The sequence below is a fragment of the Oxyura jamaicensis genome, chromosome 8, assembly GCF_011077185.1.
Source record: "Oxyura jamaicensis isolate SHBP4307 breed ruddy duck chromosome 8, BPBGC_Ojam_1.0, whole genome shotgun sequence".
Classification (NCBI taxonomy): Eukaryota; Metazoa; Chordata; class Aves; order Anseriformes; family Anatidae; genus Oxyura; species Oxyura jamaicensis.
The window spans coordinates 5,729,597-5,755,173 of NC_048900.1; the positions used below are offsets into that span (position 1 = coordinate 5,729,597).

A 25,577-nucleotide genomic window follows, 5' to 3' on the forward strand; every position below is an offset into this window, starting at 1 on the left:
CCGCGGCCCTCAGACCCCGGGCGGCGCCGCCCGACCCAGCGCGGCCATAGCGGCGGGGGCTGTGGTAGCGACGGGCCTCTGAGAGAAAGGACGCCGCTGGCTGTGCTGCCTGCACCTGCCAGCAGGAGAGACAGCAGAACTCCCCCAGGTTGTAATGAAGCTAAAAATCAAGGACAGCCACACAAGGCAGGCAGAGGTAGATGATGTAGAAATTCTTACTGACTTTCAAATACAGGGGTTTTAGTCCAAATCACTTTTTTTTTTTTTTTTTTTTTTTTTTTTTGGTCATTTACAGTTCCAGACATACATACAGGAAGAAAGATTTCCCTTTCTTTCCTGTTTGGGTATTCAGAACTGTTCTCTTAGGCAAAGCCAAGCAATAAACACAGGCAAGGGGGAGGAGCTCTCTCACCCAACAATTCAGCATCACAACAGAAGTCTAGCACATGTAACAATGCTAAGACACACGTTGTAATAACACTCACTCAAGAAAGGTAGCATTTAACACGGGGTGCTACTTAATACCAGCCTGTCAGCTATGTCCACAGGCACAGAGCCGGAGGCACAGAATAATTCGGTTAAAGTCCTACTGCCAAGGAAAACATTACTTCTACATATCAAATTACCAAGCTCTTACCTCTACTGTACTATTAATTACCACACTGCAAAGTGAGATACTTGAAAATCGTATCGAACATCCAAAGCCTTCATAATTTGAATCATACAACAGATCTTGACGTATACTTAGGTATCAGAGCAGCAAGGAGGATTACAAAACAGTCTAAAACAACAAATGGGATAGCTGCAGGTGTTGGAGGTCTTTATTGAGATTATAGCACAGATACACTTCTATATTTACCTTTCCACTTTTATACGATAGTTAAAATTGCTTGCTACAGTGCACATATAATTTAGTAATTAAGAGAATCCAAAACTTAACTGTTCAAATAAATAAATAACCTAATGTTTAGGGTTTAAATTTAAAAAGTAAAAGAAACTGTACAATATGAAAAATATAACAATACATAAACATTAGAATCTAAAGTTCTGTAGAAATAAAACTGTAATTTCCCATACATAAACAGTGCAAGAAATAAAATTCAAATAAGCTTCTGACCTGGGAATTTAAATGACAATTCTTAAATTACCATGCAGACATAGCATTTTAAGCCATGCTGGTTTCTATAATAGTGTTAATGGTATCCCTTTTACTTTGAAAACTGATAGCCGTTAAGCTCACTGTGACAACTGCTGCCAATCCACTCTTTTCTACAGTACATTATACACAGAGGTATTCTGTTGCATTCAAAAAGTAAAATATTGTATGTTTCTACAGCAAAAAAAAAAAAAAAAAAACAAAAAAACCCACACAATATTTTACTTCCCCGCCCTCCAACATGTTAGCTTGTTGAAAACAATGTCATGTAGTAAAAACTGCAACATTTCCCCCAGTTTAGATGAAGAGAAAGAAAAGACTCACACTATACAATGGACCATAATCAAGATGTGGTTACTGCCTAGTCACCTTTAAAGTTCAGAATTTATTACTAAAAAAGTTGAAACCATGGAGATGTTAAAAAGTTTGACCTCTCGTGGAGAAGTGATGAATATAATAAATCTGAAAAAACAGTGGAAGTAATTTATCTTTTATGTGCATGTGGAACTAGTTTGATATTAACTTGAAGTTTTGTTCAACTTAAGTTTCTATATAAAATTCTCATTGAGGCAAAGACCAAGGAATGCAATTAATACCAAACTGTAAACACGTCATTCATGTTACTCAGAGTGCACATCGACAACAAAGGAGTTCTTCTCAGACTTTGGCAACAAGACTACAATAGGTCACAGCAGCATGAGTTCACATGGAAGACTGAAAGCACTGCAAAAGAATATACTAAAAACACCAAGACCTCCGAGAAACCAGAAAAATCTGTGACAAGCGCCTTTCCTCTTGATATGACACTTTCCTACTCAACTGCTGCTCTCTGAATGCCTATTTATTATTACTTGGCTTTTACAGTTCCGTAGTCTCAGGTCTCTGTGCTTTAGCTGCATAGGTTGCCGTTAGCTGCACTCTAGCCATTGTAGGTCCAAAGGGTTACAGTTCTGTCTGCAGACGAGGACAAGAAGGAAAGATCTTGCGTATGCCATCTGCATTGAATAACTTTGTCCTTGTGCTCTCCTACCACCATAAGAGGAAGCTGCTTCGTGAGGTCCCCTACAGCAGAGGAACAGAAATCATTAGTCATTCCATGAACTTGTATCTTAGCTCTTTGTGTTTTGTTGGTGGTGGTGCTTTGTTTTTGTGTTTTTGTTTAATAAAACTGAAGTATGTACTTCACCTTGTGAAGCGCAGTTGAACTCTCAACACACACACACAATTTAGCAGTCCAGGAAAAACAAGTTTATAGGAAAAGGTAAGATATGATATATCTCACTCTTCACAGTAAGCATAAGAATCTTCTTTTTTTTTTTTTTTTAAGAGTCAATTTTCTAAATGCTGTCTGAAAGCAAAGGCCAACTCACCAAGCAACAGTATTAGTCTTACCATTATCAGCCTCCCAGCCCTCCTCAACACAATCACATTTATACACATTTCAAATGCTTCAAGCTTCTTTTTTTTTCCCCTTTTAAACCAAAACCCAATCTTTTGAGTCAAGTTCTCTTACAACCTCAATATCAAAACCATCAAATTCAAAGTTAACCTTGCATCTTTTGTGGTATATTACCTTGCAAGTCTGTCACCTTTATTTTCATATCATACGATCCCGTGAGCAAGTAGTGAGCCCCTGGAGAGAAGCGCACAGAGCGAACATCACTGGCATGAGGGTGATAGCTCTGAACCATTCGTCCTCCTCGAATATCATACAACATACAGCTAGAGTCCTCTTGTCCCGTGGCCAGGAGACGACCGCTAGGATCTACAGCTACTGACGCTACAGCACTTCCTATAGGAGAAAAACAAACCCCCCTGAATCCATGTACATTTATGCAAATGTATATTCTTCCATAAAATAAAAGCTATTCTATAAAAATACCAAATGCTGGCCTTCATTTTACTCAAACAGCTATGCATCTTTTATTCTGATGTGCTTGGGAGTATCTGTCTGATAGTCACAAGGCAAAAAAATAGCTATTTTTTGAAAGGATGTTATTTTATTTATTTTTAAGGAAATAAACACACAGATAAGGAAATCCTCACCTATTTTCTTTTAAGGGCATCTCCATTCTGTGATACAGAAGAAAGAACACCCCACATCTTACATGCACTCTACACTACTTAGATGTCCTTAAAATAAGTTTTTATGCAAAAATGATCAGAGGCATGATAGCAAATCTTACCTGTTCCATGAAACGTTGTTCCCACAACACGAACACAACTTGGCACCCTCAGATCCCAGAATCTTACAGTCTTGTCTTGAGATCCAGATGCAATCATCCAACCACTCCATGTATAAAGTGCTAAAATATGACCTGTGAACAAGAAGATTTCTTAATTTGATTAAACAATGTTAACCAAATAATGCAATACTACAGTTCTGGTTACATTTCTGTATTCAGAGATTAAACAGTCCCATGGAAAACCTGCAAATTGCATGGTCTAAAATACCAACAGTATAAGGCAATAGCCAGCTTTGCACTTCCTCTGGAGTGAAGCATGTACTTTCCATTAAATTAACAGCCAGTATGTTTAAACAAACCCAACCAGAGTCACCCGTAAAGAAAGGAAACAAAACAAAAAATACTCCAAATCCTCAAATACAAAAACAGCTGGAGCAGTTGGGGGAGGATCAAAGTCTTGCTAGAAAGAAAAAGACAAACAAAACCTTTTGAAAACAAACATTATTTGAATATAATACAGACTTCGGAAGTGCCAGAGAGAAGCAGCAACATACCAGTGTGACCACTTAGAGCATGCAGACCTTGTCCTCGCTGACAATCTGTAGTGTAAATATTACAGTCCCCTGCTCCAGCACTTATTAAAATAGCACCACCACTTTCTGGGCCTTCCATAAAAGCAAGATCTCTGATTGTCCCATCATGCATGCTGAATTCCAAATCTGGTCCTAATACAAATAAACAGAAATTAATGAAAAACAAGATGAGGCATACTTTGTTTAGCACAGTTAGCGCTACCATCTTTAAAGCAGTTACAGTGATAATGCAGCGTATTTCAGACAGGGGTGGCGTACTACCTACTATAAACACCACACACTTTCTGCAGAATATCCCATTTGAGTTATGAGCGTTCAAATAAAATCTTCAATAATCTTATTTACACCAAGTGTTGCCTGAGCTTCCTACAGTTTCTAAAGCATACCAAAGTGTATCTATCTCTATAGCTAATCCCAGGCAACGTTATACAGTAAAATAATTTCTTTTTGTAAACTGTGGTGAAGTAACAGAACTAAGAAGGCTTCCTCTGCCAGGAGGAAAGGATCATTAAGAACACTGAGTCACGCAGGACAAGTCACCCTGAGGTCAAAATGAAGAGGAGCCAGGGTATTGATTAGAAGGGCCAGGCATAGAGAACAGTATTTGCAGGAAAATAAATGTTGGATTTTTAAGATGGGGAAGAAGATGACAGAGGTAGGTAAGAAAAAGCAGAGCTTGAATTCCTACTGACAATCAAGAACTAGAATTGAGTAAGAATATCTACTTATTTACCCATATCTGAAAAAAACACCCTACGAGAACGCAGCACAATAGCACAGAATCTTCCAAAACAAGAAAAAAAATGCCTGCAATCAAAAAAAGCACAGAATACCTAAACTAAAATAAAGCCCAAACAATAATCCCCACTCCCAACACCTCTGGGGCTATTTGCTGAACAAAGACTACAGGAATGGTGAATGGGAAAAGGGGCTAAATTAACTGAAGTATTGGAGTAAGAATAACAAAACTTAAATATATATATTTATTTGAACAGTCTTGCCAAATACCGGATAAATAAGCAAAAATAAATACTTTAAACTATACACAGACATACCTGTTGCATTACAAGTTTCAGCATTAAAAGGTAGTACTTTCACATATTTATCATTAGAACCAGTAGCCAGCAACTGTCCACAGGGACTCCATGCTACACAGTAGATTGATCCTTTATGATGCTTGTTCCTTTTGAAGCGAACTACAGGTTGTTTAGGAGTATTGTAAGCACTGCAAAAGAAAATAAAAAGAAAACACACTTTTCTATTTGTAAGGAGAGTTGTGCACTCTAAAACAAAAATACTGTGTTTTTTTTGTTGTTGTTGTTGTTTTGTTTTTTCCTATTGGATCCAAAATGTTTTGGATAACATGACATAGGTAGGACTGTTAGCACTGAAACAAATGCATGGGATCTAAGACAAAATAAAATGATCTCCATCCCGTTTTCTCATTTTTTCCTCTTTCTTCCATTGTGTTTGTGATTGGACAAGTAAGAGAACTTACATGATCCCCCTTCATCTATAGAGGGCTGATAGAAATAAAAATATAGAAATTGTAGCTACTTATGAATGAATACTTATCCCCAGGCTCCTAAATTGGTAAGATTTTTCTAAGAAGAGACAAAGGCTACAGAGTCAACTGAATGTTTCCCAACAGTTAGAAAAGTAAGGTGTGTGAGAGGAGACTGTAATTAGCAGATAATGAAGCATCTGTCCTACTGAGAGAGTTTTGCACTTGTAACCAATCAAGGAGAGGTTATCTGGACTTCAAGCCCAGCAAGCCAGCTTGCACTGAGTATCAGAAAAATCAACTTTTTGTTTTGTTTTGTTGGTTGTTTCATACAGTGCCAGTAAGTATTTTGGACCTAAACTTCAAAGGCTGCTTTATATTTTAGTGAGGGAAAAATAATCTGATTAGTTATTGAACACTTCAGAAGCCTGACCACAAATCTAAACTGAAAGATCTCCCAGATAAAGTCACTGTGCATACTTATAGCTCTCTCAAATTATGAGGTTTTGGGCGTATGTTTTTCCCCTCTGGTCCAAGATAGCGATGTAACTACAGTTGAGACAAGATGACTATCAAGATAGAAGTATTTTCTTCCAGGTGATAAAAAGACACACACACACATCCCTCTTTTAAAAATAAGGGTTTTGAGAGGAAATGAGAAAAAAGAAAAACTAATAGAGGAGACTAGGTAGTCAGTAAACCACAAAGAACCCTTTTCTTTTCAAGGAGCTGAAGTATCAGGAAAACAGTCTTTATAATAACAACAGAGGCTCATAGACCTGTTCTGTAACTTTGCTGTAACAGCTGGATTTGTTGGTTTCTCCACTGTCAAGTCTGTCCTTCTACTAAAAACTCCATCTCATAAAACCCATCTTCTACTTGCTTAGGCTGACACTTGCTTTCTTCTCCCACTTCTACAACCAGAGTATTGAAAGCAGGAGTCATCAAAATAAACAGAGAGGCCCACCCACAAGGGGAAAAAACAAAACAAAACAAACAAAAAAACACTTTTATACGGTAAAGCTGTAGTACTGCAGCAAATCGTTTAACAGAAGAGAACAAAAACTAGTCCACAAATATACAAATTCTTCAAGTAGATTCTTTTTATTTTTGCTTGTCAGTTCAGGTTTTGAAAGAAAACATTTCACTATTTATGACAACAAAATAAAGGTATGAAACATAGAGATATCAGTAGCTACAGGGGAGAAGTGCTAGGACACAGGAAAATAAGTAACTATAGAAGCTTTCTTACCTTGGGTCAATTACTTCTGGGTAGGCACACACTCTCAAAGTTTTAGAGTTGGAGCCAACAGCATATAAACTCCCACTGGGATGAAAGGCTACAGCTCTGACAGCTTGTGTGTCTTCTAGAGTATTTATGCAAATGAACTGCTTTTTTGATTTGTCATCCTGTATAGAATGATCAGTCAAATTAGGCTTTACAATATCAAACTGGACATTTAAGTGTACTCAACTGATATAATAGTTATACATTATTCTAAAAAAACAAGTATTAAAAAGCAGCAGCAGCAGCCTAAACTGAGGGATTTGTAAAACAATGTCTATCCCTGGTCATGGAATTGCACTCTTCAGAAGTTCTTTACCTCATCTCCCTCTGAAGCTGACATTAGATGAACATTTCTCAGTTTCCCTCCAGGCTACCAACAACTCTCCTTAACAGCCTATCTCAGAAGCCTGGTATTACAATTTATTTCTGTGTGAACATATTTGATCTGGGTGAAACTTGTAAGGAGAGCAAAGCCACATTTTTAATGAAAACAGTCCAGTCAAACAGTTCATAAAACAGATATAATACTAAGCATAAGAACCACTTTTTCCACCATGCAGTTAACACTTAAAATAATTTTTATAATACAACTTATGCAAAACTTCATTACATCGTCCTCCAGAAGGCTTCATCACCACCTTCCTCATGTTTTAGTTTCATTTATGTGATACAGAAACTTTGGAATGTCCTCATTGCAAAGGTATTTCCCTAAAGTTGTGCCATACTGAGTTGAGTTCAATGATCATAATTTTAACCTGGAGAACACAAAGTAATCACCTATTATACTGCTGCCAATTATTATAGCAACAGCAGTTCGTGCACGAAGTATTCTTGCAATGCTGCTGAGCAAGCTGTTGCAATCCAGAACTTCGAATTTGAAAGTATTGACTCTGTTGCCCTACGTCCCAAAGAAGCAGGACAGAAATCATTAAGTTCTTCAATTTCTATCCAAAGTAGCTTCCTTCATAAAGAGGAGAGATTACAGCTTTGGGGCTATCTAAAAAGCAGAGGAAATAACGAGTACTTGATTTCCAATAAGCAGTTTATGTAATTCCTGCATATCCTTTGTTTCACCAACAGAAGTATCATTAGTTGGATAGCTATTTGCTGATTCAATCAGCAAATCATGTTACTAGGTCAACAAGTAAACTCTGTAGTAGTATCTAGGGACAGACTCGGAAGAGACAAATGCAAGGACAGACAAATGAAAGATGTAATCAGGAGCAGCTTTATTATTTACAATGAATATAAGAATTAAAAAACAATTGAGTTACTGCTCAATGTTCTTTTTGCTACATTTTAACACCTGACATCTATAATACCGTGTCCAGTGCTGGGCTGCACTAAGATTACTAAGGGACTGAAGTCTCTGTTATACATGGAGAAGCTGAAAAAGCTGGGACTGTTTGCCCTTGAGAGAGAGAGGCTTGAAGGGGGCTGGTGGGGTGGATTTCATCAGTGAATACTCCTCCTGTCCGGTTTTTATAAAGAAGATACAGCAAGGCTCTCTGCAGTGGTATTCACTGAAGGACAAGAGGCAATAGACAGAAATGCAGGGAGGTTCAATTTAAACATTTGTTGTTTTAAGTACAATACGGTAAGGGTGGTCAGGTGGTCAAACATGGATGCAGGCTGCCCACAGAGGTTGTGCAGTCTCCATCCTTGGAGATGCTCAAAACCCAACTGAAATGGGCCCTGAGCAACCTGCTCTAGTTGAATCTTGATTAGTTGGTTTGGATTCAGTCTCCAGAGGTCCCTTCCAATCACTAGTTCTGTGATTCTCAAAGTACTACATCAGCCAAAATTCAGTGTAAACTTCTATTAACACTGAGAGGATGTTGCATACTCAGGATAAAACACTGGATCTTGTGAAAACACACTGCAAGAGACAGTAAGAAAACTTACCTCATCACCTCTTGTCCTACTTAGATTCCCTGAAGAGTCGTCCAACTGTTGCTGAGTGACAGCATGTTCTGATGCACTGTTTTGATTTGGTGAAGAACAACAACAAAAACACACAAAGGGAGGAATAGATTTGTTTATAATTATTTTTGGACTGAAGTTACAATAATTCATACAGAGAACTAACTTATGTGGACAAGTGTTACACATGTCTGTTCCTTACCAATAAACTATTGTTTTTGCCAGATATTGCCATTTTTTGCAGGCACTCCAGGCATTGGATGAGTCAAAGAAAGTTAGAAAAAACAAGAATTTTGTTTTCATTCCATAACATACACACACTTGGAAAAATGTTTATTTCTTTCAGGTCAGCGGTACCTTTACCTAAGGCTGGATGGGGCCTTGGCCAACCTGATCTAGTAGGTAGGATCCCTGTCTCTGACAGGGGGTTGGAGTTAGATGATCTTTAAGGTCCCTTCCAACCTGAGCCATTCTATGATTAAGGGAAGAAATCCAGTTCCCACTCTGTCCTGCCTCTCACTCTTTTTAACTTGTATTTCATAAAGGGAAAAAACCAACAACCAACCTTTTCATAAAAAAGCTTTCAGAAGCTTAGTATAAATACAAAATAAACAAGAACTGTACAAATAAGCTGGAATAAGAAGAAATTAAAAATAAGCACACAACATAACCACAAATAACCACTATTTCTCATATGTTAAAACATTGATTTTATCATCAGTATAAAATATCTAGATAATAACAGTCATTAACTATATACCCCCAATTCAATGACAAATTAATGTGATAACAAAACAAACACAAATGGCTTTTCCCTGCTAAAATAAGGGGATTTCCAGTCCTAAGCAGTCTCAAATAACTTACGTTTGATTCCCCTGCACAGGCGACTCTTCAGGAAAGGGTATTTGATTAGCTGATCCACGTTTTCGAGGAGTGCTTGTGTTAACATTTTGGCCATCAGCTGTTAGCCTCTGAGAAGCATCTGAAGGTGGTGATGTAAAGTTACTTGCTGGGTTAATAGATGCATTCCCCTTGCTCCCATTGCATTGCTGGCTAAGTGTCTGCACATCATTTCCAAGATTGTCCATACCTATATTTAATTCTCCTAGCTTCTGGATAGATCTAGTATTAAAAACGGGGGGGGGGGAGGGAGAGGGAGGAGACCAAACCAGGTTATTATGAGAACTTGATGAGGCATAGTAGTGGGTGAAGAAGGAAGTTAACAGTCATCCCAACCTGTTAAGAAACTGCTCGGTAAGGTTCTGTTGCTGGTCAGCTCCATCTTCTTGGTTTACACCTCCTTCCAACAACATCTGCTGGTACAACTGTCGTTGTTGCTCCTTCTGTTCTAAGTGCTGCTGGTAACGTAGTCTTTGTCTGTAATATTCTTGAAACTGCTCTGTTGAATCACGAAGCTTGAAAGAAGTGAGAATTACTAATGAGAATTAAATAGTCGCAGTAGTTAACCTAAATACTTACTCTCTGGTTCACTACTTCACCACATGCATCACAAAGCCATCAGATTGTCCTCTGAAGAGAAATGCTTTCATTTTTCCCTAAAACCAGATACAATTTACTTATTAAAGATGGAAATCACTCTCTTTCTGTACTGTTGAAGTAGTTCTGCCTTTGTGCCTAATTCAGGACAAGACCACTCTTGCCCATGGAACTCCCAAAGTAGTAATTAGTATCAGAACAAATAAGTAAACCAAAGCTGAAAATGGAAGGAAAAAATAGAAGTTGGAAAGCAACATAACCTACTTTCCAATTTCCAAGTAATATTTCTGATGTGATTTTGGATTTTCTGCTGTGTTGACACCTCTCCGCTATCAATCTGCACAGCAGATTTACATCTGCCATTTATCAATATCAAAATAAGATGTAGCACTTCCGGACAAAACAAATAGGTGCTTCCTTTTTCATGATCTCTTCCTATTTATGTACTATCTTCAGCATCACCCACTGCCAGCTCCTCAGGATTCCCTGCCATCTGTACTCTCTGATCCTCACTTTCTCCCTCTGTCACCAGTTCCAAACACTACCATCAAAACCAGATGAGAACAAGATGAAAATGAAAAATGGAACACACAGGAAACTGAAAGAACCTCAGCCCAAGGCCAAAGTATCAACAACTGTGCCACGTGTTTTCCCAAGAAAACAAATGTAACACCATTTTTACCAACTAAAGGATAAAAAAAAAATAAAGTAGTATAAGAAAAAAAATATGTTTCTTGCTAGAAGAGAAATGACATCTTCGTCATCTAGTGATTTCCTATCGCTGCTGCATTTGTAACATGTTTACCACATTGGGTTTCCAAAGATCAAAATTGAGCAATTGTCTTCAGAAGTTTAACAAGCATTCTAAATATTTCCAATACATAAGCTACTTCCTGGTCACTGGGTTATCATCCTTTAAGGAACAGGTACATTCTGGCCAATGCTTCTTTGCATGACTGACACTTGTTTGTTGAAACTGGATCCGATCCTTGGATTGTTTAGTCTGAGTAATAATACAATAACAATATATAAGATAAATTATATGAAGATATAATAATAATGATCCAAAATCTAAACCTGAACTGTATTGCCCAGATGTTGTTTTGTGTAAACCCTGCCTTATAAATCAATCTTTCCAGGAACAATATAAAAATAAAAAATAATGAAAATAAACTTAACAGAATTTCTTTCTCAGATATACCACTAAGAAGTAAAAAACAAAACAAGAAGCAATTGGACTGGTGTTACATTCTTTTATACTTGTGTATAATAGTCTGGCCAACATATTCACCTACAGCATAGCATCACCTATTTTCATTCTCTCCCAGAAATCCTCCCCCTGGCTTTCTGCCATTTGAAGTCTGCTCTGTCACAGTTCTAGTTAAAGCTCCTTCCTCTCCCAGTCAACATACACAGTGCTGTTGCAGTGGGGAAGTTATGCAGTCAAGTCCTTGTGTTTGAAGGACTTTGGTAATCCTCCCATAGCCCCATTGCCTCACTCAAGCATCCAGAGTCTACAAGAGAATAGCCCTGTCAAGACCGGACTGGTTTTCAGTGCCATATAGATGTCACAAGCCAAGACAAGAGTTTACTTAAGAAAATCAAACTGGAGTCTGCAAACCAAACAAACCGCACAGTTGATGTTATTTTAGCACTCAAACATTTAGCACAAATATTCAGATGACGTAATTCATTCTTACTGAAATAAGAAGCGGATATTTAAGATTGTGGAATGGGAATAGAATAGGTAACTGTTCTCATTGCTTTCTACTGAACTGCCATTTTCCTTTCTCCACATTGCTATTAAAGAAAAAAAGAAAGTCAAGGCACAAGGCCTTCAAAGGAAAAATTTTTATTTATTTTCAAAAAAGGTTATGCTATTGAATTCTGAATGGCAAAGATACATTTACTAGGGAATTATTTGATTTTCACCACTCTGTGTTCTAGACAGGAAATTACATCAGGTGGCCTGTGAAACTTGCTATTAACACCAAAATTGAAGACTACGTGCCAGATGCATGACTAAAACACTAGGAGGATTCTTAATCATGGTTAATATAATGTTGCTGGCTTTGAGTACTGCAAAGTCTGTTTGTTTTAAGATATAGGCAATAGTTTAGCAACACTGATGCAAGAATGCACACTCATCAGGTGCATTATAGACTAAAGTGATGGTAGAACTTCATATAAAGGAAAAAAAAAATCTCAGAGACGTAATATTGTCTTTTCACTTGTTAGAATCTTGTAAAAACAAGATTTAAAACAATCCATTGTCCTATATGAAGTTCTCAACACAAAGCAAATAATTGTGAATGTATCAGAACATAGCTCAAAGGGCCTCATTATTTTTAAATAAACAACCACTACCTCATTTTTCTCTTGTTTGGCAGATCCCTGACTCTGTGCTCCATTAACTGGTTCATTTTCTGGAACAGAACTCTGGCACAAAGTCTCACTGCTGATAGGATGCTGTGGCTCCACGGGAGTATCACTTCTTGTAGCAACATGGAAAAGAAGAAAAGCATAAATTAAAAAAATTGTGAGTTGAAAATCCCCTGGTAAGAAAGATAATATTCTAGAGTAAAAACTGATATCATCAAAATGTGCAACCTACTTAAGTCATAAAACTGAAGATACTGCTTCAGAAAAAAATGCTACTTGCAATGGATTGCACTAAAAAGAACCCACACCCAAACAACAAAAAAAGTACCAAACAAAAAGCAGAGAAACACTGTTATGTGCCAACATTTTCCTAAAAACCTTAGCATCATGTGATATCCAAGTCCTCTGTTTTCTATCCTTGCACATTAATTATATACCTTTAAACTAACCACGTGAGTAGTGTTTTCCAGAGGGTATTAGTTTAATACTAATCTACCAATTGATTGATAGATTAATACTAATCCACCACTACCAATCTAAATTTAAGCTATGCTCAACATTCATCAGATTGAACATTCCTGAAAGTGTTATTTAGGAAAAAGTTTATATTAAATTGGCCATCTTTGTATTATATAAGTATTTCCCATGGAACACCTTCCAAAATGCTTTAGCAAGCAGTAAGTACGCATAACACATTAGAATCCTTGGATTCCCAACTCCAGTTTTGTCAGCTTACAAAGTCCTATTTACTCAGTGACTTGGAGCAAAGCTCTTTAAGGTTATTCTGAACTCTTTGGTTATCTCTGTATGCTAACAGAAGTTACTTAACTTACTGAAAGACAAGTAACTGCTTGTCAAATACAATTTGCAAAATTAATACCATATTTCTTCCATATCCAAAAGGATGCAGGGGCTAGATATTGAGCAAGCTTAGCTTTCCAGCTCGTACCCTCACAAATATTGCTGCTTAAACTGGATACGCAATCCAGAGTTGGATTTTCCCTGAAAAATATAATGCTGTCTTGAAAGCTATCTAGGGTCATTCTGAATTAATTGAGATTCATTGAAGCAAAACAAACAAACAAACAAACAAAAACAACCACAAAAACGTTAAGATCTATCAACTTCATTTAACATCATATCCCATTCAAATGCTTATACAAAGGGTTTTCAGAAGATTGCATGCAGTAAGTTACTGCACTTATATAAACCTTTTAGAAAGGAACAGAATTACTGATAATATTATAAATAAAGGCCAAGCAGAAAGCCTAAGTGTTTAACTGAGAAGTACTCTTTCTCCTTGTTAGCAAGACTTTTCTTTCAAAGTGGTAGGAAGGCAAAGATTTCATGTGTGTTAGCTCTTAAAGTAGTCAACTTTGCAGTCTACACTGCATTAAACAAAGTTGTTATAGGTTATGATAACAATAAATGTTAAGTACGTCTAAGCCCAACATGAAAAAAATAGCAAGTCCATCAGGATTTCAAGTTTCTGTACATCTAAACTTTAAGAAAGTCCAGCTTGAAGCCAAAAAGCTCATGACCAAATATGAAAATCTACTTTTAATCATAAAACCATAAGAAAGAAAGAATCTAGTCTACAGTTTTACTTACAATAGAAGTTAAATAATTACTTCAAAGTTACTATTATGTTCAAAAATACAACGTGTGTAAGAATCTAGTAATGTAATGTGAGCCAAGGTAAAAAAAAATACAACTACAGTTGCACTTACCGTTCAGGTGACTCTTCAAAAATACTGTGACACTCAGTATTCTCAAGCATGAGACTTCGGCTGAGATTCTGTACTCCTGGGTAATGGAAATTAGCAAAGGAGTGCGACATTGGAGAAGTTTTGGTCCCAAGGTCTGTGACTCTCTTATCGTGATTTGTTAATCCACATGACAGCCCATCTAAGGCAGGGTTTAAGGAACGGGTCATGTAAGCATCAGCAGACTGAGGCCGTCTCATTGGGGATGATGGATATGGAGAAAGCTTGCTGATAAGAGGTGTCAAAAGATCAGCATATGCAGCTTTTGTAGGCTTGAGGAGTTTATCAACGTGAATATTTAGCATCTTTTGTTCAAAAGCACAGGAAAAAACAGTAGCTGGCAGATTCTGCAGCCATGACAATAAGCTAAGGTCCAAGTCATCACACCCATTACCGCATAAGAGATCAATGCCCAGCAATACTTCACTTTCTGTAATTTCTTCTCCCGTTGCTTTACTCTGACAGAATTCCACACAACATTCATAAAGCAGTCCTTTCATTACAAGCTGAAATAAACGATTGTTACTTGCTTTGAAACCAGCTTCACTCAGTTTCCTATCAGCAGGAATAAACTCTGCCACCATTACACAAGCTTCTTCAAAGCAGTGCACCCGGGCTGTGCTGGGATTCCAGTCTTTGAATTCTGCATGGTTGGTCAAGCGAGGCAACGTGAGCAGCAAGCAGAGTTTACTGTAGTCTTCCTTAGAGGGACAGTATTCTTCCAATGCATGTAGGCACTGCACAGCCTCTCGCATTGTGAATTCCAGCTACAGAAATATTGAGGTGAACAGTAGGTGGTAGTACGTATGTTTCCACAGTTAGTTGAAGAAGAACATGAGTAGCGGAATTTCTCCACTATCATTCCTCTATTACTATTACTGTCTATATGTAAGGAAAATAGCATATAATATAGAGACCGAAATTGCTGGTGCAAATGTAGTTACAACAGAGTCAAATTCCTGGATGTTTTGGCTTTCTGAAATCCCTCCCAGCCCCACTCCCAGTCTCACTGCCTGCAGATCTAAGGAACTTTCATGTCATTGCAGGTTTTAGAAGCTTAACATTTTAAGCCAGCAGCTAAATAGCTTCAATTTTATTGTAACACTGAAGGTTAATTCCACTCACAGGGCCAAGTGAATTTCTTTTTTCTATTTTGTGTGCATGTGAAAAGCTATTGGTGTAAATTACGTAAAGCTGCATACTTCTCTAGTTTTCAATGAGTAGCAACTGTAGGTCATGTTTTATATCAAGGTTTTCTGTTCTCCAATCACACAAATGTAAAAAACAAAACAAAGTTCAAGAAGTTAATCTCTGAAGATAAGACCTACAAATGAATACATGGCTTTAGTAGAAAGCTTGTTGAAGCTAAAAGCCAACAAACATGCTAAGTACACGTAACTTAGTATTTTTAGCTACAAAGACTTTAAATATGTATTTTAAAAAAATCCTATCCATGTTCCCTAGCACATTCTCAATACACCAGCCTTTTATCCACAATATGTCAACACATTTGTTAGCATTCAGCACAAAAATAAAGAACATAAGTCTGACTTATTTTTCCTTGTGCTGTTATCTAATAATCATGAAAAGATGGACTGATTAGTGGAGAAGCACACATTCCCTTTGTGACAATAAAGACTGACTTTAAGCTTTCTCTATACTGTCAAGACCCTGAAGTTTAACATATATGTAATGGGACAGAGAATTAAAATTAATCCAGATTGGATAACAAAATCAGTCATCCTAAAACTACTATAATCCTTTAATTTGATAACTTCTTATGTTAGAAATTTGTTATTCTGTGTTATCAACAGAAATGATACACTAATAATCTTCACAATCTGCATGCCTCTTCTGTCAGTGTGAGTTGCCAGTCATGTCTCTTTCTATACTAAGACCCTAAGTTCACAATTACTGCTGTTTGCACATTTAACTAAATCAGTCCTTTGTGACCACATCTGTTCCTTTCAAAGAAACAACAATGTCCTTTCTCTCTAAAAGCAAGAGAAATTAAGTTTAAGATTAATTGAAACTAGAATCTTTCATTTGGACCTGACTGACAATAAATTTCCCTGATTCTCAAGCTTGCTTCAGAGTACTCCTGAAAAGAAGCATTGTACTTTAGCATAACAGCCTAAAGTAAACTTCAAGATCAGGACCACAAAGATGATGTGGTCACTGATCTATACTGCTAAGTTTCAAGCAACCCTTGCATATCAAATTTTATTTGAGACCTGGCAATCACATTCATTTCCAAAGGACATCATTTTTTTTTTGTTATCTATGAAACCATTTGGTAATAGATATAATTTCTGTATTAAGTGTGGGAGTTTTCATTTTGCTTTTAATTACATTATCTCTAAGCTTTTTGCCAACAAAAAAAAATCCCCAAACAAAGAGAAATCTTACATGCTGAGGCTCATCTTCTGCTGACATTGCATTGTTTACACATAAGGCTTCCAAGAACTTCTGCTTCATTATAATGTAACGAAATCTGCAGGTTAAGAAGTGAAATGCAGTGAATCACCATACATCTCGATCAAGTAGGTCAATGTTCTCTTAGAGATGAGCACGGTATTTTACAGCTACTTTTGGAGGTAGGCATAGAAACTGCAGTGACAAGGAACTCTGATTAAAGTTTAACAAACTGGTAACCTAAAAATTTTAGCAGATTTTTTTTTCTTCTATTATTGCTTTCAGAAACAACACAATAAAAATAATTGAAGGGTCACAAGTAAAATAAGTATAGCAAGCATACTCCTATCTTAAACAGAAACGTGATAGCTCAGCCAACTATAAAACAATAGTTACATGTAGTACTGCATTCCTAAAGTATACAGGAAATGAAAACCCATTACATATTGTTTGCACATATTTTTCACAGTTTAAGGAAAAAAAAATATCACAAAAACCTATATTCTAACATACATTCTATTTTACCTTTTCTTGTCGAATTTTTCCATACATTCAAGAGGCTGAATAAATTGAAGAACCTCATCCCATTGACCATCAAGAATCAACTGCCTAGTAAAAGAAAAAAGTTACTACTTTAATTTCGCTGGACAAGTACAACTTTCTTCTACACAATCAGCTCATTTAATATCATGAGCATTATATTTAAATGACAAATGAATATTTAAGCATACAACAGGTGACCAACGTGTTTGGAAAAATTAATGCTTTGTACAGATGTTAAGATGACAGACGCAATAAGTGCAAAATCCAAGTCCTTTCTCAGTATTTTGTACAAAATAATTGAATATTTTTTTAAATTCTTGCTTAAAGGGTAAAAATGAAATACATTTATTCAATTAGGCCATCCTCAAGAATGAAAGTGAACTTAAAATTTTCATTGTATAAATACTGCTGGACCTATTTTATATCAAGAAGGGCAGGTCTCCAGTATTAGGAATGTAAAAGGAATACTGCTGGACCTATTTTATACCAAGATGGGCAGGCCTCCAGTATCAGGAATGTAAAAGGAACAGCTTGGAAGTAACTATGTCAGCAAATGAACTTCAGCTCCAAGACCAGTGTGCTAGACTGCACAGATGGATTAATTTTGTTCCTTCACGCCCTCATAATGCAGAGAGTTATCTATAAAGTGTCCAGTTCTAGAAGGAAAGGCTGCATTTCTCATTAGATGTATACTGAACTAAGATTGAAACACAAAGTATTAGTAATTGCAATCTTTCTCTAATTCTGCTCTCATTTTATTCCAATACGTGTAATTTTATCAAAAGGGAAACCACATGAGAAAAAATGTTAAAAACATTTTTATTACCAAACAAGTTAAGAACAGTTGGATAAATAGTTTTCTTATGCTTCCCAAAAAGTTTTTTAAACACCTTTGGCATGAAAAGGAAGACTGCAATGCTGAAGAGCTACTGTGCATTTACAGTAACTACTTTTAATAATTCAGAGGGTGATACCATGAATGGTAAATTACACAAACTTTCATGCCTTGATGACCTCAGGCACCCCTTTCATATTGCTAACTTTAAGAGAAACCTAGGTATCATTTCGAAATACAGATATTTTTTAAAGGAAAAATCTTTGGAAACCACTGTACTTATCCCAGAGTATATGGCTGGAACACTAAACGTACTCTACTTATATTAGAAGCCAATAAACTACATGCTCAGTTCATGTGACATGGTAAGCAGGAAACCACAGATCACTGCTGCTTACAGACCCTGTTCTCCTGTTTACTTCTGCTCGTGTACTTTTTCTGACTCAGCCTGTGCTGACACTGGCACTTGTTAAGACCCTTTCCTACTTTAATTCACTAGCATGCCAGAAAAATAACCAAGGTCAAAATGAATGAACACATGAACAAACAAGAAAAACAAACAAATGTAATTCTAAAGCCTATGTTGATGCTTAGTCAGTTACTTCAAGTGGCTTATAGAAGGATTTCATTAACTTCAGAGCTGGAACTCAACAGGGCTGGACTACAATTGGAATCAGGAAGAAGCAGAATAAGATGAGACCTCCTATTTAGTGGCATGGGGCTGCCCATGGGATCACAGTCCAACTATATGCTTTCATGTATGTGGTATTTAAGCACTGGAGAAAGAAGTCCTACCTTAAAAAAAGCATGTCATCTGAAAACAGGCCATTAATGACCCCACTTTCTTTCTCAAGTGCCAGCATACTGATATGAAGTTTCCTGGAGTTCAGAAAGTCTAGAATTAGTTTGATTATTTCAGCTTCTTTAACGTTCACCGTTTCTTCAGCCGTCATGATGGCAGCCTAAAAGGAAAGAGAAGAGACAATTTTAGCCATGATCAATATCTTATTTTATGCTTGTTTAACAAATGGTGGCTACCAGTTTTTTTTTTTTCTGTCTAGTCTTAAAGGGCAGAATATCGTAGCATTACAAAAATAAAATCAAATTTCCTAATCTTGTTTATTTAACAGATTTATTATGTAGCCACAGTTAAGATTAGCACTACATCTTTGTATTTCTGTCCTATGCATATAGGTCCAGAGAAACCGATCATGAGAGAAATCAATCCTACCACAGTGTGGAAGTATTGCTGTTAGCGAGTATACAGTATGTAAAAATTTATTTGACTATTTGCATTTCAGAAAATAAGCTCAAAGGACATAAAACAAGCCAGTTATGTCACTACCTAGATATCTTACATATAAACTTAAATGCTTCTAATACATACAAAAAGCAAAGCCCACTGAAAGGTAGTCTCTTCACCCCCTTTTTTGAAGCCGTAAACGGCCATTACACTGAAGCTTTCCATTCTTCCTTTGTAAGGACATCTAATTCTGTCTGCATGCTTTATGAAGAATCTAAATCTGCAAACCCAAGACATCCCAGGCCCATTTAATGAGTCCCATTCACTCCCTAGCCCCCAGGTGCCAGCTCCTGGCCTCTCCTTAGCACAGGACAGGGCTGGCTTTGGCTCGGTGCTCCCAGGAGCGCTGCCGGCAGCAGAAAGGGCACGGGCAGGCTGAGGGCTGGCAACCAGCTCCTTTAAAGCTGCCATGGGATCACCCCCGGCACCAAGCCTGGGTATCATGCCCACACTCCTTTGCCACACATTCCTCCAAGGATATGGAAGTTGTAGCATGCACTTCTCTCAGGAAACCCAAAATAAACTGTGCTGCTGGCTAAGTCTTGTCATGGTTTCTTAAGCCTAACTCAGAGTAGAAACTGTTCAACTTTTTTTTTTTTTTTTTAAACTTAAAGACTTTATAGCTGTACAGCAGATCAACTTGGTTGATCTGAGGAAAAACTATCTGGAGTTTAAGAAACTCTGTAACACAGTCAAGTCACACAGCATTGCCGGTCAGGAGTTCTTCCAAAAGACCCAACAGCCTGGTGGCTACCTGGGTACAGCTTCCCAGCCGGCAGGGCTCAGCTGACGTCCAGGTTCCTGCAGAAAGGAGAACGCTCCCCTGCTTTCTGCCCACGTCCCTGACACTTGGCACCGAGCTGGGCACACAGTAGAGGCCGGTGAGTTTGGCCTGCCGGCACAGGGCCCTAACACTGACAGGACCCAGCACAGCTGTGCTTCATGGCAGAAGCAAAGCATTCAAGCAACTTAAATCGATTATGAGAGCACACAAAAGAAGAGAAGCTGGTATCTATGATGAACCCCCAGCAGGAAGCATTATTCTCAGAAACAAGGAAAGTAGAATGAAAGTGAGGAAAATGAAAAAAGGGAGATTACCACACAGAGCAAAATGTCCGCAGTAAGAAGTCGGAGTTACCCTAATTGCTCCCCCTTTTAAGTCAAAAGTCAAGATAAAAACACTGCTTAATTCCTTCATGCAACTATTTACTTAGGTGAAAATCTATCAAGCAAGAGGCTGAACCCCTGACGGTAATGCAGCTCCCAAGACAAGCTGACAGGCGGCCATGCCACCTCCAGACACCTTGGGCCTGGAAAACCTGAGCCTGTAAGCTGGATACCTATCTCATACTTGAAGACACACAGAAACTAGTAACAAAAAGTCAAAGAACAGATATAATAAGTTTGAATAATTCAAATACGAGATTCCAAGTATTACATGGTAATTCATTACTTAACAGAGACAAAGGGAAGAGACAAATACTACAGTGAAACCTCTCACTGTTCCTCACAAACCAGGGCTACTGAACTTTAAGAGACACAAAAAGTAAGGCATTAAGTAAGGATTTTTTTTCCATCTTCCTCACAGTTATATGCTAACTTTTTTCCAAGAAGGTTTTTGCATGAACTTTTGACTAGGAAAGCATTTGATTATAGCAGCACGGTTTATTTTGTAACAGAGACCTAGTTGTGCCAGATGAAGTGGCCAAACTTCTCTTTAAAAATGGCTGTGTTTAATTCTTATTTTAGTCACAGAAGACTCCAATCACCAGGCATTTTGACAGGTCTCATGGAAGACTCACCCAGAGACCACGTGCCCACTTCTGGCTAGTAAAGTCAGAAGATAAAAAAAAAAAAAAAAAACACAACAACATCTGCCATGCAGCATGCTTTTATGCAGGAAAGAAAACAGACAGAGAACACACAAACCTAAAGCCAGCACTTGTAGAAAGATGCTTTTTCCTTATGTTTTAGCACTGTTTCCATTTCCCCTTTTTGGCAACTGCATAGGGATTTTTGTTCCCAGAGGAAAAAAAAAAAAAAATCAATTCCATTCTTACAGACTGGAGAAGAAATCAACACAAATTTAACCAGCAGTTTAGCATTAACATCTTAATTCCCCACCTAGTGCATTTGCATTTCACTTTTATTATGTGTATGGCATTGGTGGTTTTCATGTAACTTACATGAGCTTCCTTGCCAAACAACAAAGTAAAACTTAGGCAAAGCTGCATGGAGAGTCCCCATAAGAAAACTACTAGGATAATTCACACTAATATTCCCTTTGAAGAAAGGAACAAGTCCAGCTCTCTCTTCAACTATATCCATCCATTGAACTCAGATCTGAATAGGAAGCCACCCTGCATGGCTTCAAGATGATCCTGAATTATTTATATAGACTGTTGATGGAAAAGTGAGCATAATACTCAGTACTTTGCTTAAGAGTACAACTACATTAAGTAAAATTTAACATTTGCAAGAAGTAGTTAGCTTCCATTTTCCATTATAGTTTTAACAGGACTGGTTTGTCCTGAACATAGAGCCTTTTGTCAAGTTCTAAAACTTACTTTCTTTTGCTTTATTTATATCATCCATATAAATTGGATAATGGATGATCAGCACCCTCTATTTTATAGGTCTAGGCAATGACACTTTTGGGGTCCTGCTAAGAAAAATGAAATATATAGATTGGATGCTGAACTTCTGAAGACAACTTAAAATATACCGATAAGCTCATAAATTAGAGATATTAAAATATCTAGCATGCATTTGACGGCAGAGCAACACTCCTATTGACAGACAGCTAGAAAATGGTAAACCTACTAGAGAAGATTTCCACTTAATTGAGTTTTTTTTTAGAGTGATGAGCCCAGGCTTCTCTGAATTATGCTGTCAAAATAGTAAGCAGCACTGTAACACCGTGATGAGATCATAAATATACATAGGCTTACACATGACACTATGAAATAAATCAGTTATTCTGACATTCGGTGGGGTGTGCATGTGTTAATAAATAAATAAATAAAACGAACAGCAGGGAAACGCAAAATAAGAGCTCAAGCTGCATCCCAGTCCATCCCACCGCATTGCTTTCTGCCAGCCCATATGGCATGTGGCGTCACAATCCGATCAGCTCAAGCACTAATACTCAAGAACAACTGAAGCACAGTAGTAGCTTCAGATATAAATGAAGATAACTGTGCATTAAAGCTTAAAATTTCAGATGCCTTCTACTGACAGGGTTTTTGCTACAACTTTTTTTTCTTACCCAATCTTTTCACAAAAGAACTTTTCCACACTCCTGTCCCCTAGTTCTGTACTTCAACATGTTTTCCTGCTAAATAAACCTGCATCACGAGAAACAGCTAAGAAACCTCAAGCTTTCCTGCCACTAACCTGACACACCTTTTCTCTAACTTCAGTGGACAGGATGTCCTTTGGAACATCATCCATCTACTCGTATATTTTGTAGAGAGGAATTTCATTCTTGTTCTATTCTTACTTATGTTCTAAGAACAAACCAACAGCAAGAATCCTCTCATGCTGTTTTAAGCATAGGAAAATAATTATTCTAAAAAAATTAAGTAGGCCTGCAAACATAGTATTTTGGGAAAATGCTTATAAACTGTAAGTGATTTTTAGGTAGTCTTTAAGGTACATTTTCTAGAAGAAATTGAAAATACATATGTATTCACATGACAGAAAATAACAGTAAGGTTTAATATTCTGAAATAAAAATGAATTGAAAAAATCTAAAATAATTGTTATTCAAACATCTTAATTGTTCAAAGTAGACCACTTGCCAACAGTATACACTACGCATTCACAAAAATAGGCAAGGAATTTCAGTACTTCTTCCTTGTATTTCTGGGTAGTTAAGTTCAAATCCTAGTTGTCGTACTGACAGAGACCAGCCATGCGTTTAAACGGTGAAGCAACACCTAATGAAAAGTCTAGTTTAGCCGACTTCAATGACAGCTGTAGCACATAATACGAAACCTCAGCATCTCGACGAACTATTTGGCATAAAAAATTGAAGTGTAAATAAGTAATATGCATTTAAGCAGCGGACAGTTCTGCACAGCGTTCTCACACCCTTCATCCACCCACAGTAACTTACATGGGACTCTCCGGCCTGCACAGGGGCCGCTCCAGAGTCCCACCTAGGCAGAGCCCACTGGGGAATCAGGGCCCGGCCAGTACCTAGAGGCCCCGCTTCTGACATACCCTCAATCATCTTCCAGTTATTCTACAATCGAAAGAGCGTATAAAAAAAAAAAAGGTCCATGGGCCAAAATTTTATTACAGTTGGTTTCCACAGCAGGTAGCACAACTTGGTGACAACCACGTTAGCCTAAGCGACTCCACGACTCGTTACTCCAAATGAGCTATATTGAAAACACAAAGCCCTTCAACACACTTTGTACAGCTCATCTCTGTGGCTCAGGCCCTCTTCTTCTTCAGCACCCAGCAGGTAGGGGTCCTCTTGGACTGAGCCCACCCCTGGCTGCTGCAGGGGACCCACCACGTAGCCCAGGGGAGCCCCCACCCAATCAACCCTCATCGGCCCTGCTTTGGGGATGGCTGGCAGAGCCCTGGGGACGCACCACCGCCTGTCCCAACACGCGTGCTGTTTTCCAGTCAACGCGCATACATTACCGAGCACTCCGCAAAACAAATGCCACAAAGGTGACGTTAAATCGCGCAGCGAAAACACATGGGAGAAAAGGGGCTCAAGGGGAAAGGGAGGCATGCGACGAGGCAGCACTCGCTCCTGCTCCTCGACACGGGACCCCAGGCGGGTTCACCTTCACGGCTCTCGGCACCGTCCGTGACACAGCGCCGGGCCGGGCTCTGCCAGGTCCCCGCCGCCACCACACGGGCAGGGCCGCGGCACGGCCGCCTCGCCTCGCCTCACCGTGCCGTGCCGAGCCGTGCCGGGCCCGACGCACGCCGCCAGCCCGGCCGAGCCGCCCCGCAGATGCCACAACAAAGAGACGGCGGCGCTCGGGCGTCGCCGCCACCGCCCCAGACGCCGCTGTGGGATCGGGGACGATGCGGTGCGGTGCGGTGCGGTACGGTGCGGTGCTCCCGTCCCCTCCCATCCCATCCCTTCCCCTCGGCGGGGGAGGCGACTGCACGGCCCCGAGTGGGGCGCGGCCCACGCCGAGGGCGGCGGGGCCGCCGGGCAGCGCCCACCCCGCGCCGCAGCCCCCTGCGGGCGGCACAGCTCGGCACAGCTCGGCTCGGCTCTGCCCGGCCCCACCCGGCCCTGCCCGGCCCCTCTCACCCCGCCGGGCCGCTCCCGCTCCCCCCGCCCCGCTCGGCGGTGCTCACCCGTGGGGCCCCGCGCGGCGGCCGCCGCTGCGGGACGAGAAGATGGCGGCGGGGCTCGCTGCCGCTGGCGGTGCCGGTGGCGGCCGGGGTCTCGCTGCCGCTCGGCGCTGCGGCTGCCGCCCGGGCCGACGCTTCTGCCCGGCGCCCAGGCCCCTCCCCGAGCCGGGGCGGGCGGGGACCGGGAAGGGGCGGCCCAGCGGGGGCGGCGGGGCGGGGAGGCGCTTTGTGAGCGGCGGGGCGAGCCTCGCTCCCGGCCGTGCCTCACGGGGCTGCGGGAGCCGCTGAGGGAGCCGCTGAGGGAGCCTTGTGCCTTCTGCCCTCGCCGCACCTCGCGAGGCCGGTGTTGGCGCTCGGCCCCTTAACTCCGCCTGTGCCTTGGAGGTGCTGAGGTGAAAGGCGTGTAACCACGCGGGCACACGCACGCTGCCGCCCTGCTGCTCGCACACCTCTTGTGCTGGGTAGAACTACCCCCAAGGACCGACACCTGCCCTTTCTTCCCCTTGGGACGGCCAAACCGTCATCGCCTCTGCCGCGGTGAGGGCGCCTTTGCTCGTGTGGTGGAGGCTTACGGCTTGCTGGCAGCGCCTTTAGTTCCGACGTGAGAGGGTTCCAAATTTCAGGCCAGCGTGAGATCTTGTTAAGACATTTTTGCTGTTTTCTGCTGCTTGAGATGGTTGAAAGAAGTACGTGGTCTTTACAAAAAATGGTATCTATATTATATATGTGATATGAATTTTTTTATAATTTGATATTCAGTGAAATGTAATGCATGTTTGTAATTGTCAGAAGATGGTAGCATCTAAGAACGATCAAGGGGAACAATCAATAAGCTTTCTCTGTGTTCAAATA

General features: G+C 39.5%; 1 protein-coding gene across 3 annotated transcripts; it reads right to left on the reverse strand.

Moving 5' to 3' along the window:
• Positions 1-796: 796 nt before the first annotated feature.
• Positions 797-24,802, reverse strand: WDR47 (WD repeat domain 47). 3 transcript variants are annotated; one of them, XM_035332904.1, is made up of 16 exons: positions 24,729-24,802; positions 18,884-19,050; positions 17,236-17,319; positions 16,705-16,789; positions 14,260-15,062; positions 12,515-12,641; positions 9,887-10,065; positions 9,741-9,772; positions 9,515-9,632; positions 8,633-8,708; positions 6,692-6,849; positions 4,991-5,160; positions 3,897-4,067; positions 3,343-3,474; positions 2,730-2,948; positions 797-2,218 (listed from the first exon to the last, which is right to left on the reverse strand). In XM_035332904.1, the coding sequence occupies exons 2-16, from the start codon at positions 19,039-19,041 to the stop codon at positions 2,076-2,078; spliced, it is 2,655 nt and encodes an 884-aa protein (XP_035188795.1). In that variant the 5' UTR covers positions 19,042-19,050; positions 24,729-24,802; the 3' UTR covers positions 797-2,075. The 3 variants fall into 3 exon arrangements, with proteins under 3 accessions (XP_035188795.1, XP_035188793.1, XP_035188792.1); XM_035332902.1 differs by having other exon boundaries at positions 9,515-9,772; positions 12,515-12,638; XM_035332901.1 differs by having other exon boundaries at positions 9,515-9,772.
• Positions 24,803-25,577: the final 775 nt, after the last annotated feature.

Coding starts and splice junctions, on each gene's coding strand:
- WDR47 (XM_035332901.1), bottom strand. CDS start 19,041: ATGACGGCTGAAGAAACGGTGAACGTTAAAGAAGCTGAAATAATCAAA. Junction 6,850..8,632: donor GTAGGACAAGAGGTGATGAG/GTAAGTTTTCTT, acceptor CATTCTATACAG/GATGACAAATCAAAAAAGCA. Junction 2,949..3,342: donor AACAACGTTTCATGGAACAG/GTAAGATTTGCT, acceptor TTTCTCCTATAG/GAAGTGCTGTAGCGTCAGTA.